The sequence below is a fragment of the Peromyscus leucopus genome, chromosome 4 (genome assembly GCF_004664715.2).
Source record: "Peromyscus leucopus breed LL Stock chromosome 4, UCI_PerLeu_2.1, whole genome shotgun sequence".
NCBI classification, from domain to species: domain Eukaryota; kingdom Metazoa; phylum Chordata; class Mammalia; order Rodentia; family Cricetidae; genus Peromyscus; species Peromyscus leucopus.
The window spans coordinates 10,582,866-10,598,635 of record NC_051066.1 but is presented as its reverse complement, the minus strand read 5'-3'; the positions used below and the strand labels follow the sequence as shown (position 1 = coordinate 10,598,635).

The 15,770-nt window shown below is 45.4% G+C and overlaps 1 protein-coding gene across 3 annotated transcripts in view; it reads left to right on the top strand.

The window, feature by feature from the left end:
- Positions 1–15,770, top strand: part of Ddx31 (DEAD-box helicase 31) — a 69,438-nt gene that overhangs the window by 31,624 nt on the left and 22,044 nt on the right. Inside the window, exons 15-18 of one of the 3 annotated variants that reach the window (XR_005091312.1) lie at positions 4,905–4,955; positions 6,456–6,595; positions 12,362–12,443; positions 13,747–13,878. Coding sequence is in view for 2 of the 3 variants with exons in the window: in XM_037204630.1 (XP_037060525.1) it covers positions 4,905–4,955; positions 6,456–6,595; positions 12,362–12,443; positions 12,592–12,714 (396 nt within the window). In the remaining variant the exon portion in view is untranslated. The other 2 variants (XM_037204630.1, XM_028883329.2) reach the window with 2 other exon arrangements.

The window sequence follows — 15,770 nt, the reverse complement described above, 5'->3', positions numbered from 1 at the left end:
CAAGAGTTTAGCAAACTGAAGAACCATCCGTTTCCTCAGTGTTGGCAATGGTTAGTGCTAAGAGCTTCTTCTGCTCCCTCGTGCTTAAAGAACATTCTAGATTACATTCTGACACATATTCTAGATTGTGAGTTCCGCAGCACAAGCTTCAGGCTCTCAGAGGATGCTGAGCTGACAGTATTAACTTTCACATCCACACTTAAGAGTGCAGCTGGGTCCTGCTCAGACATCTTGTTAGGCTACCCTTGCTTCTTACGGAAACTTAGCATAGACTTGTTTAAAAAGTAGTTTGTCCAAATTCTTACTTTGGTTGTTTTAATTTGCTTCTTTTTTGAAACAATGTTTCATTGTGTAGCCCTGGGTGACCTGGAACTTTCTGTTTAGACCAGGCTGGCCTCAAACTCACAGAGATCTGCTTGCCTCTGCCTCTTGAGTGCTGGGATTAAAGACCTATTATGGCAGCACACTTAGCAAAATCCTTACTTTTAAAGAGTGGAAGGGAAAGCTGTTTTTAATGCAGACATTCTCAGCCCTGAAATTAAGGAGAGCATGGTGGGCTTAGAAAGTCATCCTTTACATCATCAAAGTAACAGTTAATACAGACAAGAAGTATCCATAGAATCAAGAACCTTGGGTGAAATGTTACAAGGAAGGATACTCTCATGACTTTGAATCTGACTCTGCAGTTATGTCCCTTCTCTGTGGAGAGAGCTGGTGGACACCAGTTACCTCACTGATTAAGCACAGCATTTCCCATGTCAGCCAGCAGGCCTCCCTATGTCATGGAGCCGTGAGTAGTCCACATTGCCCCAAAGGTATCATTCTGCCAGAATGCCTGCCTGAACCCTACCATGTGGAAGCAAGTAGGTATACCTGGAGTGTGGAATGTTTCTTTGGACAGCATCAATAAAATAAACAAAGAGCTGGAGAGATGGTTCAACAGTTAGGAGCACTGGCTGCTCTTACAGAGGACCTAGGTTTGGTTCCTAGCACCCACATCAATAGTTGTAGCTCCAGTTCCAGGAGAGATTCTGCACCCTCTTCTGGTCTCCACTACTCTTGTATGCACATGGTACACATAAACATACATTCAGGCCCAGACACATACACATTAAAAAAAAATGTAAAACCCTAAAGTCTATGGAAAGCAGGAGCACTGTGTCTTAGTCAATGTACTATTGCTGTGAAGGGACACCATGATTATGGCAACTCTTATAAAGAAAAATATTTAATTGGGGCTTGCTTGCAGGTTCAGATGTTTAGTCCATTATCCTCATGGCAGGAAGCATGGAGGCGTGCAGGCAGACATGGTGCTTGAGAAGTAGCTGAGAGTTCTATGTCTGGATTGGTAGGCAGAAGGAAGAGAGAGAGCCCCTGGGCCTGGCTGGAGCTTCTGAACTTCAAGGCCCACTCCCACCCCCAGTGACACTTCCTCCAGCAAGGCTGTACCTCCAGTAATGCCACTTTCTCTGAGTCTGTGGGGGCTATTTTCATTCAAACCACCACTGGTACCATTCCAGATTAAGGAAATCTAGAGCTCTTAAGCAAGGATTGTGTTCATTGCTCACTTCTGGACTGGAAATAAAAGCATCCATAGGAGTCATATCAGAGTGGAGACATTGGATACTATTGGCTGATGAGAAAATGATGTGTCTCTGCTTCCCTCAGAGTTGTTCATGGTGGTTAGTAGAAGAGCACTCTACTTAGGAGCCCTTGCTGAAATAGTGAAGACTGAGCGGTCACCACATTTGCAGATAGCTTTAGCCAGTTACAGTGTGTGTGCGTATGTGTGCTCAGATGGAAGGAAGGAAGAAGATGTGTTAGCAGTTGATGGGTTAGAGAAAAGATAGACAAACAACTCACTCTTCTGTAGGTTTAAATTAAAGATTTCTATATCAAGATTTTGGGGGTAAATGATAAAACACCTATTGTTTAAAACAAAGCAAACACCATAGGAAAATACCAAGAGAAAAGTAAGAACCACCTCGAATTTCTCCATCCAGAGAAGTTACTTTTTGTTGTGTGAGACAAGATCTCACCATGTGGCCCTGGCTGGCCTAGAACCTGCTATGTACATGAGGTTGGCTCAGTGTCACACTCTTGCCTCTGAACACTGGGATTATGGAATTTAAAGGTGTGAACCACCACATGCAGCTATTGGCATTTTGAGCCTCCTTTAGGTTATTCATCCATCTAGTTAATGATTTTTGTTTTTATTATTTCTCACTGACACCCCCCACTCTTGAATTTATTTTATTTATTTATTTATTTATTGGCTATGGAAATCAGATCAATGTTTTTTAATTTCTTTTCCTGTATGTTTTCGAGTGTGGGCATGACTGTGCCTGGGTGGGGGTGGGGATTAGAGTACAACTTCAGTCGGTCTTCTACCTTATTTGAGACAATTCTCTTCGTTGTTTTCCACTGTGTATGCCAGATTGACCTGCCCATGAGCTTCCAAAGATTTTCCTGTCTGCATTAACCAGTCCCACTGCAATCACTGGGCTTCGAGAAGTGCACTGCTGTGCTGGTTTTGCGTGGGTTCTGGGCATTCGAACTCTGATCCTCATGTTTGCCCACTGAGCCGTCTCTTCGGCTTTTGTTTTTCATGATCTGGTTCGAAAGTGCATCTTTTTGGAATGGGTGAGCATGCTCCCTGTCCCCCATATTCCTGCAAGTTGATGATTGGTTCTAGACACTTGATTAGATCTGGCTCTAGGCTTTAGTCTTTGACAAGAATTAATGGTTAAGCTACACTGATTCATTCCTACTACATAAGAACTGATCACCTTCCTTCACAGCAGACACTTGAGTGTCCACTTTGTGTGTTTGGCCCATCTTCCTCCAGGTCTTCTCTTTCCCCTAAAGGTAACTATTTTTCTAAATGTGGAACACTTTCCTCCTTGATTTTTTTTTTAAAACAAGAATGCTTGTGTTTCTTACACAAAAGCATATTACACATATACAAAGGTCTCTTAGGAACTCTTCAAATTAGTAGAATTTCTTGTCTTTAATCTTCTGTTCAGTCTGTTTCTTCATAGACAGTGCTGAATGAATAGTCTCTGCTTACCTGGTATTGCCTTTTGCCAGGATCTCTGTAGAAGTGAGGCTGCTTTCCAGGGTAACAAGTGTAGATGTGTTTTGTAAGTATTACCGGGCTCTCTGCAATGAGAGAGTGTACGGTTCTGCATTCCCACCTTAGCGCATGAGTTATTTATCATCTCTTGCATGGTAGAATGTACTATTGGCAATGAGGCAATAAGGCCTTGCAAAAGTGAAGCAGGCCTACATCTGAAGGTTATATCTCCCCCACATAGTTGTATCCTAGGCTTCAAACCTTGTTTGTTTTTTAACTCTGACAAATGGAGGTAATAGCTGTTTTTAAGATTGGTTAAGGCAATTTGGTGAGGTGGCTCAGCAGGTAAAGGAACTTGCCATCAAGTCTGACAACATGATTTTAGTTCTAGAAACCATGTAGTATGAGAGAACCAATACTACAGGCTGTCTTCTGACCTCCATATATGCAGTGGCATACACCCTCTCCTCCAATAAATAAAATTAATATTTTTAATTAAAGATTAATTGAAGCATTATGGGTAAGATGCTAAGTTCCACTTGGTGTCTTGAATGCTAGTGGACCCTTGCTGTGGCTGCTGGACTTGAATGTGAAAGCTAAGTGCACATTACTGCTGCAGACTGGGTGGTTCCATGTAGTCTCTGCCAGAATGGCAGAAGGATTGAGAGAGCTGAGAACTTTGGCTCTTTGGGTGGTGACCAGTTGAAAGGGAAAATAAATCTCCATCCCTTTTATGACTTCTCAGCTGTCCAGTCAAGTCTTTGAAGTGATGGGCAGGTTTGGAGTGTATCCTAATCTTAACTCCCAGAAGTGACTGCAAACTTCTTAATCCTTCCTGCTCTAAACCCAACAGGCAGTGTCCTCAGTAAACACTGCAGCTCACCCCTTTCACAGATGGGGCCTTGAGAGGTGTTTCAGAAGCATGCCAGCGGGCTGCGTGACTGTTGTTCCTCGGCATTACTAGTAGTGTAGGGCTGAGATAATGATCTGTGGATCCATTTATCCTAAATGGCTTTTTCCTTTATTTGAGGGATGACTGTTTATTTGAAACATGGTCTCCCACAGCCCAGGCTCACATTTACTGTGTAGCTGAAGATGACCTTCAATTCCTGATCCTCCTCCCTTCAATCTCCCAAGTGTTGGGATTACAGGAATGTGCCGTCAAAGCCATATAGAATTTCAGAATTTTTACATGGTACATTGACAGCTGTGATTTAATGTCTTGGGCTGACCTGTACATTGTGTTATGGGTTATGTAAGTTGTCTAACTCACCCCAGGTCGGAATTTTTTTATATTTATTTATTGAACATAGGTGGGTTGAATGGCCTGATACATGTGTGGAAGTCAGAGGGCAACATGTGGGAATTGGTCCTCTCCTCTACCATGTAGGTTTTAAGGATCAAATTCAGGTTGTCAAGCTTGGTGGCAGGGGCTTTTACCCTCTGAGCTATCTTGCTGGCCCCTGATTCAGAATTTTTGATGATAGCTAGATTTCAATGGGCCCTTAAGCCACCTGAAATTGTATTCAAAATCGTATGTGTGTGCATGTGTGCCTCTGCATGTTAGCATGCCATTTTGTGTGTGTGTGTGTGTGTGTGTGTGTGTGTGTGTGTACATCTTCAGAATTTGTATTATCAAGTATCCTAAGTTCGGAAATTCAAAAAGGCATGGTAACACATTGGTAAGACCTTAACTTCAAGGCCAGCCTGGGCTATAAGGTTCTAGGGCCATAGAGCAGTAAATCTGTCTCCAAAAACAAAGGGGTGGGGTGGGTAGAGAAACTCAGTTTTAAACCATAAACTATATTCTCTCTTTTTTTTTTTTAAGGATGTTGCAGCTCGAGGCTTAGATCTCCCACAAGTCACCTGGATTGTTCAGGTAATCTTCTAGTCATTGAGGTGTGAGTATAGGAGCATGAGAAGATGCATTGAATGATCATTATTACCCTCTTGGGTGTTGCCCTGGTAACCAGGCAGCAGCCAGCCCTATCTGTACATTTCTGACATCTTTCCTTAGCCCAGCCCCTCTGCAGCACTGCAGCAGAACAGCCAGGCTGGCGTTCTCAGGAGAGGGTGGCGACTCTCCTGCTTCCAGACTAATTCATGGAACAAACCCAGGTTTCCAGAGTCTGAACATAACAGGAGTTACTCAGGCCCTCGGGAGGCTTCGTTGTGTCCCGAGGAGATGGCTCAGCTGTCCTGAGAGCTGTGTCCATGTACATTGACCTGCAGGGAGCAATTAAGGTCCTGACAGCATCTTACACACACCTCCTGCCTTAGACGTTTTGCCAGAGGGTACAGGTGTTAGTGCTGTGGTCTAGTGGATTTCATTTTGTTTTGTTGCTTTTTTTCTTTTCATTAGTCTGCAGATTGGTATTTTTAAGCCTGTCTGTTGGGGCCAGGGGACATGTGCCCTGTTTACATGACTCATGATTTATTCACATTTTATGGCTTGTCTTAGACTGTGAAACCTGATCTGCTCGACATAAGTTATCATGGAAGCATTTTGTCTCTTTTCATGCTGGCCACAGAACCAATGCGAGAAGGGTAGACGGGTGATTTTCGTGTGCTGGGGGCAGACTCTGGTTTATTATGGGAAGCCTGTACTGTGACTGTTGACAAGTTTAAAATGGCTGGTCTTTCATGTAGTTACCTTAGTCTGCTGATCTTCCATTTGTGTGGCAGCAAAGAAAGAAAGGAAGGAAGAGCAATCATTTAGCTCTGAAGATAGCAGAGTTATTGCCAGAGGTAGCAGGATGCCTGCCAGGGTGTTCTCCTGAACGGGAACTGCTCTTCCCTGGAGTCAGGAACGCGCTCCCCGTAGCAGAAGCCTGCCCTGTCTGATCTGGACTGTTTACTTCCCCACTCGACTGGGACGGAGTGGAGTTGCGGCAAGATGGTTGGCCTGCCCCTGGGGCCAGCAGCAGAGATGGACTCTGCCAGCACAGTGGTTGGTGCCCTTCATCCTTACGCCTCTTGTCCGCTATTGCCGCTTCCCAGCTGCTATGTCTACCAAGGAAGTAGGCCAAGGTCATGTGGTCATCCTGGAGAAATTTACCCCACCTGCTTACATTTCACCTTGTAGTCACTTCAGTGAAAAGATGCAAATAGGAAAATGAAGAGGCCTGTAGAGCAGTACATTTAAAAAGGAGACATTGGATAAGACGTGTCTTATTCATCTGAAACTTGGCCACTGTTCACATTTTTATGTCAGAGCCTTAGTTCAGTGAAGCCAGGAGCTTCAGGGTTGAATGATGGTTTCCGGTTGTGTTAGAGTAGCCGTAGCCAGGGTACCTGGAGGCAGGTGAGAGGTATTGCTCTTTCAGTTAGTGGCAGTCCCTTGATCTATGAACACCTTCCTTTGTGTTGTCCTTTTTAGTACAGTGCTCCGTCTTCACCTGCAGAATACATTCACCGGATTGGAAGAACTGCCCGGATTGGCTGTCATGGGAGCAGCTTGCTCATTTTGGCTCCTTCAGAGGCAGAATATGTCAACTCGTTGGCTTCTCACAAAATCAAGTGAGTCAGAAACCTGAACGGGGTTTCGCTGATCTCATGTAATTAACTTTCTGTCACTTTTTGAGTGGATAGGCCTTGTAAGCTGCTGAAGAGCCATTAACCCTTGTGATCCCTAAATGAGTTCCAAAATAGCCAGTGGCAAAAACTGAAACCCTCACCTGGCAGTTCCCATTGCAGTGCCAGTAAGTTACAGGGTGGCCTGTGCCCCAGATTTTTCAGCTCTTCGTAGGAGGCAGGCCCTTAGAGCCACCTCCCGGAGGCCTCTTCATGCTCTTTTTACCCTGTGCTTAGCATCTCACAGTTTCAGTGCTGATTTGTCTTTAAAGAAATAATAGTGATTTGCTCAGCACACAGTTTTCTCCCTTCATGAAGGAAAGGGATCCTCAGAGCAGTCAGTCAGAACAAGGCTACTGACTGTGTATCTGCAGCCCCCTTCTTGTGTGTGGTGGTGTCAGTTACTGGCCTCATGTCCTTGTGGGAAGCTCACACGGAAATGATTGGCCTGGGCCACTTAAGGGACTTGTCTGGCTTTCTATAAGTTCTCTGACACCTGAAGTCACAGGTTCTAACAGTGAGCTTGTAAAGGCATGAGGGGTCTGACACAGATCTACTTTTAAGAATTTCTTCTACTCAAACATGACAAGGTGATGGATACAAGTCTATTTGGAAGCCCTGGAAGAGCCATGTGTCTGCCCAAGGTGGTGGTGTGATGCATGCCAAGCCCAGAAGCCTCACTGGCTGCTCAGGTGCTGTGAGAACTGATGCTGTGCTGTGTGCGTGTCTGTGTGTCTCTGTGGGCTGCTGCATGTGGTGATTCTTGTCTTTTCCTCTTTGACCAGTCATACATTTTATGTAAAACTGAAACTCCAAGGACACTCTCTACCCCTGTACAAAGTTGTAAACACTGCTGGGGACCTGGTCCAAGGATGCCGGTGGGACTGACTACAGACTTGCAGAGCTGTGTATGGCTGTCCTACCAACTCTTGCCACATTTCCCAGCAGGCAGGACTCTGTCTAGTGAGATTTCTCAGAACTTTCAAGATTGTTAGTATGGGCATTTGTGGGCTGAGACAGTGCACCAGCTCTGTTGTGTACAAGTGGGCACCTGTTCCTGGTGGTCATTCAAATGGGCCAAAATTAAGGTAGCTCAGGCTTTCCTTCTGTTTGCCTTATTCCTCATTTTAATAATCTGTCAAGTGAAAGAGTGGTTTTGTTCCATGGAGGTGCACATATTTGATCTCACTTAGGAGAGGTCCTATGTTGTTCAGACAGTTAATCTCTCCTTTTGGTTATGTCTCTGCCTGGATTCAGAGACCTCCAGTCTGGGGCTTCTTAGTGCTTAGTGGTCCTCAGCATCTGGGCTGCCTTTTTGCTAGGCTGGTTCTGTGGGAGTCTTGGTGAATTGAACTGGAAGCCCATTGATGGAGCTGGTCTTGGTTTTCCCTGTTTCTTCTCACCAGACAGAGCCACAAAGCATTGTAGTGCTCTCCTGTCTGCAATCTGTGCACATGTAGAGGGCATCTTCAGCATCCTGTGCTAAGGGGCCCAGAGCAGTCCAGTCACCGGAAAGAATCACTATGCGCCATAGCAGCCCATCTTTCCCTAGCTCCTCTCCCTCCTTCCAGTCTAGACCTGCAGGGTCCATTCACTTAGCCCTTCCCACTGCCTGCCCACGGTGCTCCCACCGTAGGCCTGTCCACTCTGTCACAGTTCTCAGAAGATGAGGGACCACAGTTACAAGTGTTATGTGTCAATTACCAGAGCTAACAACATAGGTGCTGCTGTCTCTTGTCCTGACTTTTCTTTAATAAGCACATTCAAGTTGATTTCTGTGAAGGGTTCAGAAATGAACTTAAAATTGAAAAGGGACAGTGACTAACTCAAATTGGGATTGTTAGTGAGTCAAATTATTTTAAAGATGTAGTAATTACCGTCCTCTTGAATGTCAGCACTTCTGTGCTGTTTACATGAAAGAAGAGACATAGGGGCTGGAAAGATGGCTCAGAGGTTAAGAGCACTGACTGCTCTTCCAGAGGTCCTGAGTTCAATTCCCAGCAACCACATGGTGGCTCACAACCATCTGTAATGAGATCTGGTGCCCTCTTCTGGCCTGCAGTCATACATGCTGTATACATAATAAATAAATAAATCTTTTTAAAAAAAAAAAAAAAGAAAAGAAAGAAGAGACACAGGGAGGCCAGGCTTTGACAAGAGTGTTGAGAAAGATGATAGAGGGAAGGACCAGAAGGAAAGGAGCTGAGCTCTTTGGGAGTGACTGCAGAGTAATATAAAAACAGTCACAAAGGATGAGGGTCCCTCCTTGCTGCCACCTGTCTCATGGCTAGACATAATCATTCTAGATAACTACTGGACCCTGGATTACTAGGGAGCAGCAGGCATCACAGTTCTGTTGATATCTGTATACAGGCTATTGCTTTGACTTAATGTAAACTAAAATGAACTCTGATAAGAAAGAGTAAATTGTAAGAGCTGGAGTTGGAGCTCAGTTGGTAGAGTGCTTGCTACTAATAAGCACGAATCAGTCCCTGAGCTTCATAACCAAGTAGTGGTATAGACCTGCAATATACTTGGGGGGGGGGGATCAGAAGTTCAAGGTCATCAGCCACTTAGTGTAAGGCCAGCCTGGGTTTATATAACACACTGTCTCCAAAGGGGAGGGACTTGAATTTTTAATTTTTTTTTTTTTATTTTTATTTTTATTTATTTTTTTTTTTTTAAGAAAAATCACATTATATGCAATAGAAAGAAATAGCCCGGGACATTTCTGAAATTTAAAGGGCACATTAATCATTAAAAAGGAGGCATTAGAGGAGGGGGTATGTGCACATTTCGTGCTTGAGAACACAAAACTAGGCAGTAGGGTGCTGGGTAGCTGCTAAATTGCCACCTGCCTTGTGTGGGGCTTCAGAGCTCTTCTCACAATTCACTCTAGCATACTGGGCAAGAGACAGGTGCCCTGGGTTGTTGCCACCTCCATCTGAGTGCTCAGACTTTGTTTTCCTGTCCTTTCCACTTATTTATGGTGCTAGTTCCTTTCTGCTTAAGTATGTTGCTAAGAAAGTCGTTGCTGGTTTATTAAAATGTAAAGGCTTCAGCAGAACATGTGTGTCTTAGATCAAGCAAATGACGTTTTGCTGGATGTATTTATTCCTGTCTTTTCCTTGTCCATAGGACTGAAATAATCATGATAGATCTACTTTGTTCTTCAGAAGCAGGTTAGGAGGAAGTCTTTTAAACTTGGTGGCTACAGTTGCCTTCTATGGCTGGACTGGCTTTGTGGCTGTTTTATCACTTTTTATTTGTTTTAGGTTTTGGGGGGATGGTGGTTCAAGACAGAGTTTCTCTGGCTGTCTTGGGACACTCTGTAGAATAGGCTGACCTGGAACTCAGAGATCACCTGCATCTGCCTCCTGAGTGCTGGGATTAAAGGTGTGCATCAACACTGCCCTGCCATTTATCACATTTTTTTCCTTTCTCTCTCTCTCTCTCTCTCTCTCTCTCTCTCTCTCTCTCTCTCTCTCTCTCTCTCTCTCCTCCCCCCCCCCCCGTGTGTGTGTGTGTGTGTGTGTGTGTGTGTGTGTGTGTGTGTGTGTGTGTGTGTTTTAAAATTCCACTCCCAAAGTTGCTTTTTGTTGTTTTGTCTTGTTTTCCTTTTTGAGACAGGACTTATCCTGTAGCTCAGGCTGGCCTTGAACTCTTCACATGGCCCGATCTAGCCTTGGGCTTTTGTCTGTCCTTTTGCCTTAACCTCCCACATGCTGTAATTGTCGCTGTGAGCCACCACACCTCACTTTACTCCAGGTTCTTACATTTGTTTTCCATTTGGGTGTCTGTCTCTACTCTCCTCCCCGACAGGTAACCAATAAGTCAAATGGGACAGAGAAGAGCACAAGTGCACCTTCCCACCATTGGGTTTTCAGGTGTAGGAGGCAAATTCAGCCACCGTATGTCTCTGTGCTTCACAGGTTTGGGGGCAGGACAAAATGCTCCTGGGGGAAGGGTACCCTGGCCTTACCTCCCATCTTCCTAACCCTCTGCTCCTGCAGCTACCTCTCCCTGCTGTAGAGACATCTCTCCTGCACAGGACTGTGTGTTGCTGAGGATGGGGGCTGGGCTTAGGGCTCAGGAGGAGTTGACACGTCTCGGGTTTGTGATTGTCAGATGTGGTATTTTCATTCATAGCCTTGTCGAGTAACTGCTGGGGAAAGGGAGAGAATTGTCTTCACCGGGAAGAGGTTGCCATTCATGTTTTAATTTGCTGTTACATTTTCCAAAAGGAAAAAGGAAACATACAACAAAATCATTTGTCTTTTCATGATCTGTTTCTCTCCCCTGGAGCTCCTCCTTCCCTTTCCCTGGAGGATGAGCTCAGCAGCTCACACTTCCTGTCTCTGGTTGTGCTTCCATGTTGCTCCTGACTCCAGAGCCATGGCCATGTAGTCACTGTTGCATTGGGGTTGCCAGACTCTCCTCAGTGGCCAGTTACAGTCTCTTGTTTTGACTCCTGGCTTCAACAGTTTGCTTGTGACTCTAGGTTTAAGGGATCATTTGGTCCTCAGCTCTGAATGATGAAGAGACAAGAGGATCAGAGACTCTCTAGAATAGAGAAAGAACAGAGGAGTCATGGATAGAGTTGGGGCACTCACCACCATCACTGTGCTCTTGGCCCAGTAGTTAAGGAGTTTTCTAACAGCCTATGTGAAATGATTCTTTCCTTGTCTGCTCAAGTCCAAGTATTAGGTCAGGAAGCAAACCTACTGTGTTAGTAACCAAGCTTTAGTAAGAAGTAATGGCAGAAGACTGGCAAGGCAGAGCTGATCTGAGTTCCACCCCCAAGACCCACATGGTAGACCTGACTCCTGCAGTTGTTCTCTGACTTCTACACAAGCCATATTGTATGTATGTGTCCATGTACATACACAAGCACATACAAGTAAATAAAAATGGCAGAGACCAACATGGTGACATTTGCTTGTAATCCCTGCACTGAGTAGAGGCAGGAAGATCGAGGTTCCATGGTGAGTCAAGGCCAGCAGCCTAGAGTACATGAGACCCTGCCCCAAAAAAGTAGATGAAGAAAAGGAAAGGGAGGGAGCAAGATGGGTGGGCAGAAAGAAGGAAGAACTCCTGGGTAAGGTAACATGCTTTGGACCATCAGAGAGAGGAAAGTATGGGACACTGGCTGACTCGGCCCTTTTGCTACCTTCCCTTTATCAGACATCTAAAGGCCTAAGAAAGTCATCCTTGCTGGGTGGAGGTGGCACACGCCTTTAATCCCAGCACTCAGGAGGCAGAGGCAGACGGATCTCTGTGACTTTGAGGCCAGCCTGGTCTACAGAGTGATTTCCAGGACCGCCAGGGCTATACAGAGAAACCCTGTCTGGAAAAAAGAAAAAAAAAAGGAAGGAAGGAAGGAAGAGAAAGAAAATTATCCTTTTCTTCATAACAATTTCTATTAACATTTATTTATGCTGTATGTGGGGGGGGCAGTAAACAAGTGTGAAGGTCAGAGGACAACTCTGGGATTCAGTTCTCTCCTCCTACTGTGTAGGTCTTGGTGGCTAAAGTCAGGTTGTGGGTGTGGTAGCAAATCCTGTACCAATTGAGGTACTCACTGGCAGGCTGTCTCTTCTTGGGTGTTGCTTGTACTTCAGGTCTAGTTTCAGAACGGGCCAGTTTTATACATCTGAATTTGTGCTATCTCCGGGAAAGTAAAAAGCTGACTTCCATGTGCTCTTCTTACAGTGTTTCTGAGATTAAGATGGAAGATATTTTGGCTATCCTGACAAAGGATGCTTGTTTTAAAAGGAGACAGAAGGGAGCCCAGGTGAGTGGCTCATATCTTGATCTGGGGTGTGGGGACTTCATGTGTGGGCTGTTTGTTCTGCCAAACAATGTACATTTTAAGGATTATGAGTATTAGATGAAGTCAGATTTGATTGTAGTTTTGTTTTTTTTGTTTGTTTGTTTTTCAGGGTTTTTTTAGTTCCCCCGCCCCCCATGTGTTTGCTAGTCTCATCCAGTTAATGGGCACCAGTCCATTCTGGAGGACCGCCAAGCAGCAGCAGGCTCCACAGAAAGGAGGTCTAGGGCATTGAGTTTGGAGCCAGCATTGTAAGTTCACCCAGGTGGTAGCCCCTCTCCAGATCATCAGCGAGGACCACTGACTAGACCTGTCCATCCATAGCAGAATGGAAGAAATAAATATCTCTGTCTCTCTTTCAGACACACTTAGGTTGTCCATTTTTTAATTTGAGTGCACTGTCCACAGAGGAAGGGTAAAGTTGAGATCATTAAGAAGAAAAATTGTTTACTATTCATGCAGCTCCATATGGAGCTAGCTAGCTGTGCCTGCAGACCTGAGCATCCCCTCCCTACTGCCTCTGGGGCCCGCCCCCCAGTCCATTGCTCAGTGTAGCATATGCACATGTGTATTGCTCTATGCGACTTGGCTAATCACTTGAATATTTTACATTTATTTTCTGAGGCCTGGTGATGCAGTGGGAAAATCAGAGTCACTTGGATCAGGCTGAGATATCCCTCTCATGCATCAGGTGCCTGTATTTGGACCAATACTGCCTTTGAGGTAGGGCTAGATTTGCCAGGCCCTGGCTTAAGCTCTCTTTTTCCAGAGCACACCTAAGGGAGTCTATGTCAGCAAGTAGTTTTGAGTGGGGCCCCAGTAAATCTTTGTAGTAACCCCGGGAGGTAGCTAGGACCTGTTTGCTAGGTCAGGAGAATGATGCTCAGAGCGAAGGAGCTGCACAGACCATGAAGCCAGCAACCTTGAAGATAGGTTCAAGAGCGCTTCTGTCAGCTTCACCCTGTGCCCCCACTCGGACTGCCTAACCACGGCACAGAAGGGGAACCCAAGTGCCGCCTGGTTTCTTTGTTTTGTTGGTGAGACAGGGTCTCACTATGTAACCCAAACTGGCTTTGAACTCAGGGTACTGCTGGCTCAGCCTCACCAGTGCTGAGTGTCCGGGTATGCCCACATGACCAGCTGGAAATGCTCTTTCCAGTGGCACTGACAATGTACCCAAGGTTCATTTTATAACAGAACTGCACTCCAAACTCCACACTGAACTGTTTTTTTTTTTTTTTAAAGTAGATCTTTGATGTTTCCACAGAGATGAAGTTTGGTCAGTAAATGATACCACACCACAGACCCTTGTGACTAGAAAAGGCTGTTAAAGGATGCAGTTGATCAACAAGTTGTTCTAAGTGACTGCATGGGAAAGAAACATCACAGCCATACTAGAGTGAGCTTGGTCTATTTTTAAGGGATTGAGCATCTGTTACACGGATGTACTGTGGTCTTTGCACACCTGTTATTCTGTAACTACTGTGCTTAGAGTTTCTATGTTTTAATGTTCCTGTAACTACTTCAAGCTGCTTCCTGGGTCCAGCTCCATAGTGTCAGCAGGGAGCTTGGTGGCTGTGGGGAATGCGGCGTTGAGAGTGGGTGAAGAGCAGCTTGGTCAGCTTCTCAGCCAGCGCCTCTAGGAGTCCTGAGCCTTCGCACACCTCAGCTTCTTGAGGTGTAAAATTGAGGTGTACATGCTCTTCTAAGGAGAGTAGAGGACAGTGTGAAAAGGTCTTAAAGCACCAAGTATCCCATGAAGTAGGGAGGGCTGTACAGTGTAGCCGCCACACTTTCCTGCCAGTGCTCTATAAATGGAGTGTAAGCATCTGCCCGCCCTCCAGAAATGAGAACTGGCTGCAAAGTGACAAAGTGAGATCCGAAAAGTTGGCTCAGACCCCTTCTGTAGTCTGTTTCTGGGACAGCTTTGGTTTGAGTCTTTTCTCTCCAGGGAGGTAGGTGATCCTTGTGTCTGTGTGAACAGTGCCCCCCTTCCCCTTTCCCTCTATCCGTTCAGCAACTGGCCATGTCATTTTAACATGTGACCTTCTGTGGTCTTGTAGCATGAGTTCTTCTCCTTAAGCCTTCTCTGACTGGGCCAGCCTCAAAGACGTCCTGAGCCCTAGCAGCCATTGTAAAGGCCTGGCCTCGAGTCCTTGCCTCGTCACTGCGACCTCTGTGGCCTTGGGCAGATTTCCTTCCTCCAGAACTGTCTTCCTGTCTGTAGAAGGAGAATGTGAGTGCCCATATCTGAGGTTGCCTGAGAGTTTAATAAACGAGCAGAAAGAGCTCATTGGCCTTCCAACCATATGAGTTCTCCAGGGCGAAGACCATCTCCCCAGCCCACCTGGCTCCCACCTTTTGGTAGGAATGAGTTGGATGCTTTTCTAGTTTTATGATTTACTGCTGTTTGTTTGAGAGGGAATGCTAAGCAAGATTGGGTTTTCACTGACATTGCCAGGTATGATTAACTTGGAAAACTAAATTCGTCACACTTATTGAGACCTAGCTTATAGGACCAAGTTTCCTTTTTAACTCAAAGGAAAGACTGCCTGATCTAAGTTGCAGTGTTGTTGATCACACAGCTCTGGCCTGGAAGGGCGCAGTGGATGCTGGTCCAGCTTCTGTTCTGTTTCTCATGACAAGTACACCTGTCCTGGCTACCCTCCCCTTGAAATGCAGACAGCTCTGCAGCGGCGGCACAAGGGGCCAGCCTACAGATGCTGCACCTCGTTCCCATGCCCCTCCCTCTTCTTCACCAGCTCCTCTCGAGCCCATGGTAAATGTCCCTTTGGCACACACATTTTTGGACTCTTTGGCACACACATTTTTGGACTTCTGTGAACAGAAAGAAAGCGAGTGAAGCATCTGTAAAATGTATATTTCATATTTAGGTGTATGAAATATATATACAGCTGCGTCTGGGTGTGAGTGTTCACCTTCCTACAAAGAGAATAAATTTGATCTTTCAGCTTGACTGGGAGGCACTCAGAAGGTTCTGGGGACCACGAGGTGAAGCTTAGCTTGGCAGGAAAGTGATTAAAACAAAATTCTTCCATTTAGTTAAATATATCTTGGAAGTTGGCTGTTCAGCACAGTGCCTCCACTGTACACACACTCCTGCCCAGCACTGCCATCACCTAAAACTTTCCACTGACACAGTGGTCCAGGCTAGTTTTCTCTGAGGTGTCTGTCTCTTGGCTGCTGGGCGTTGTGAAGTTTTTATGGAGAGTGTGCACTCTCGCAGCATGTTTTTCCTCCAAGTTTTTTTTTTTTTTTTTTTTTTTTTTT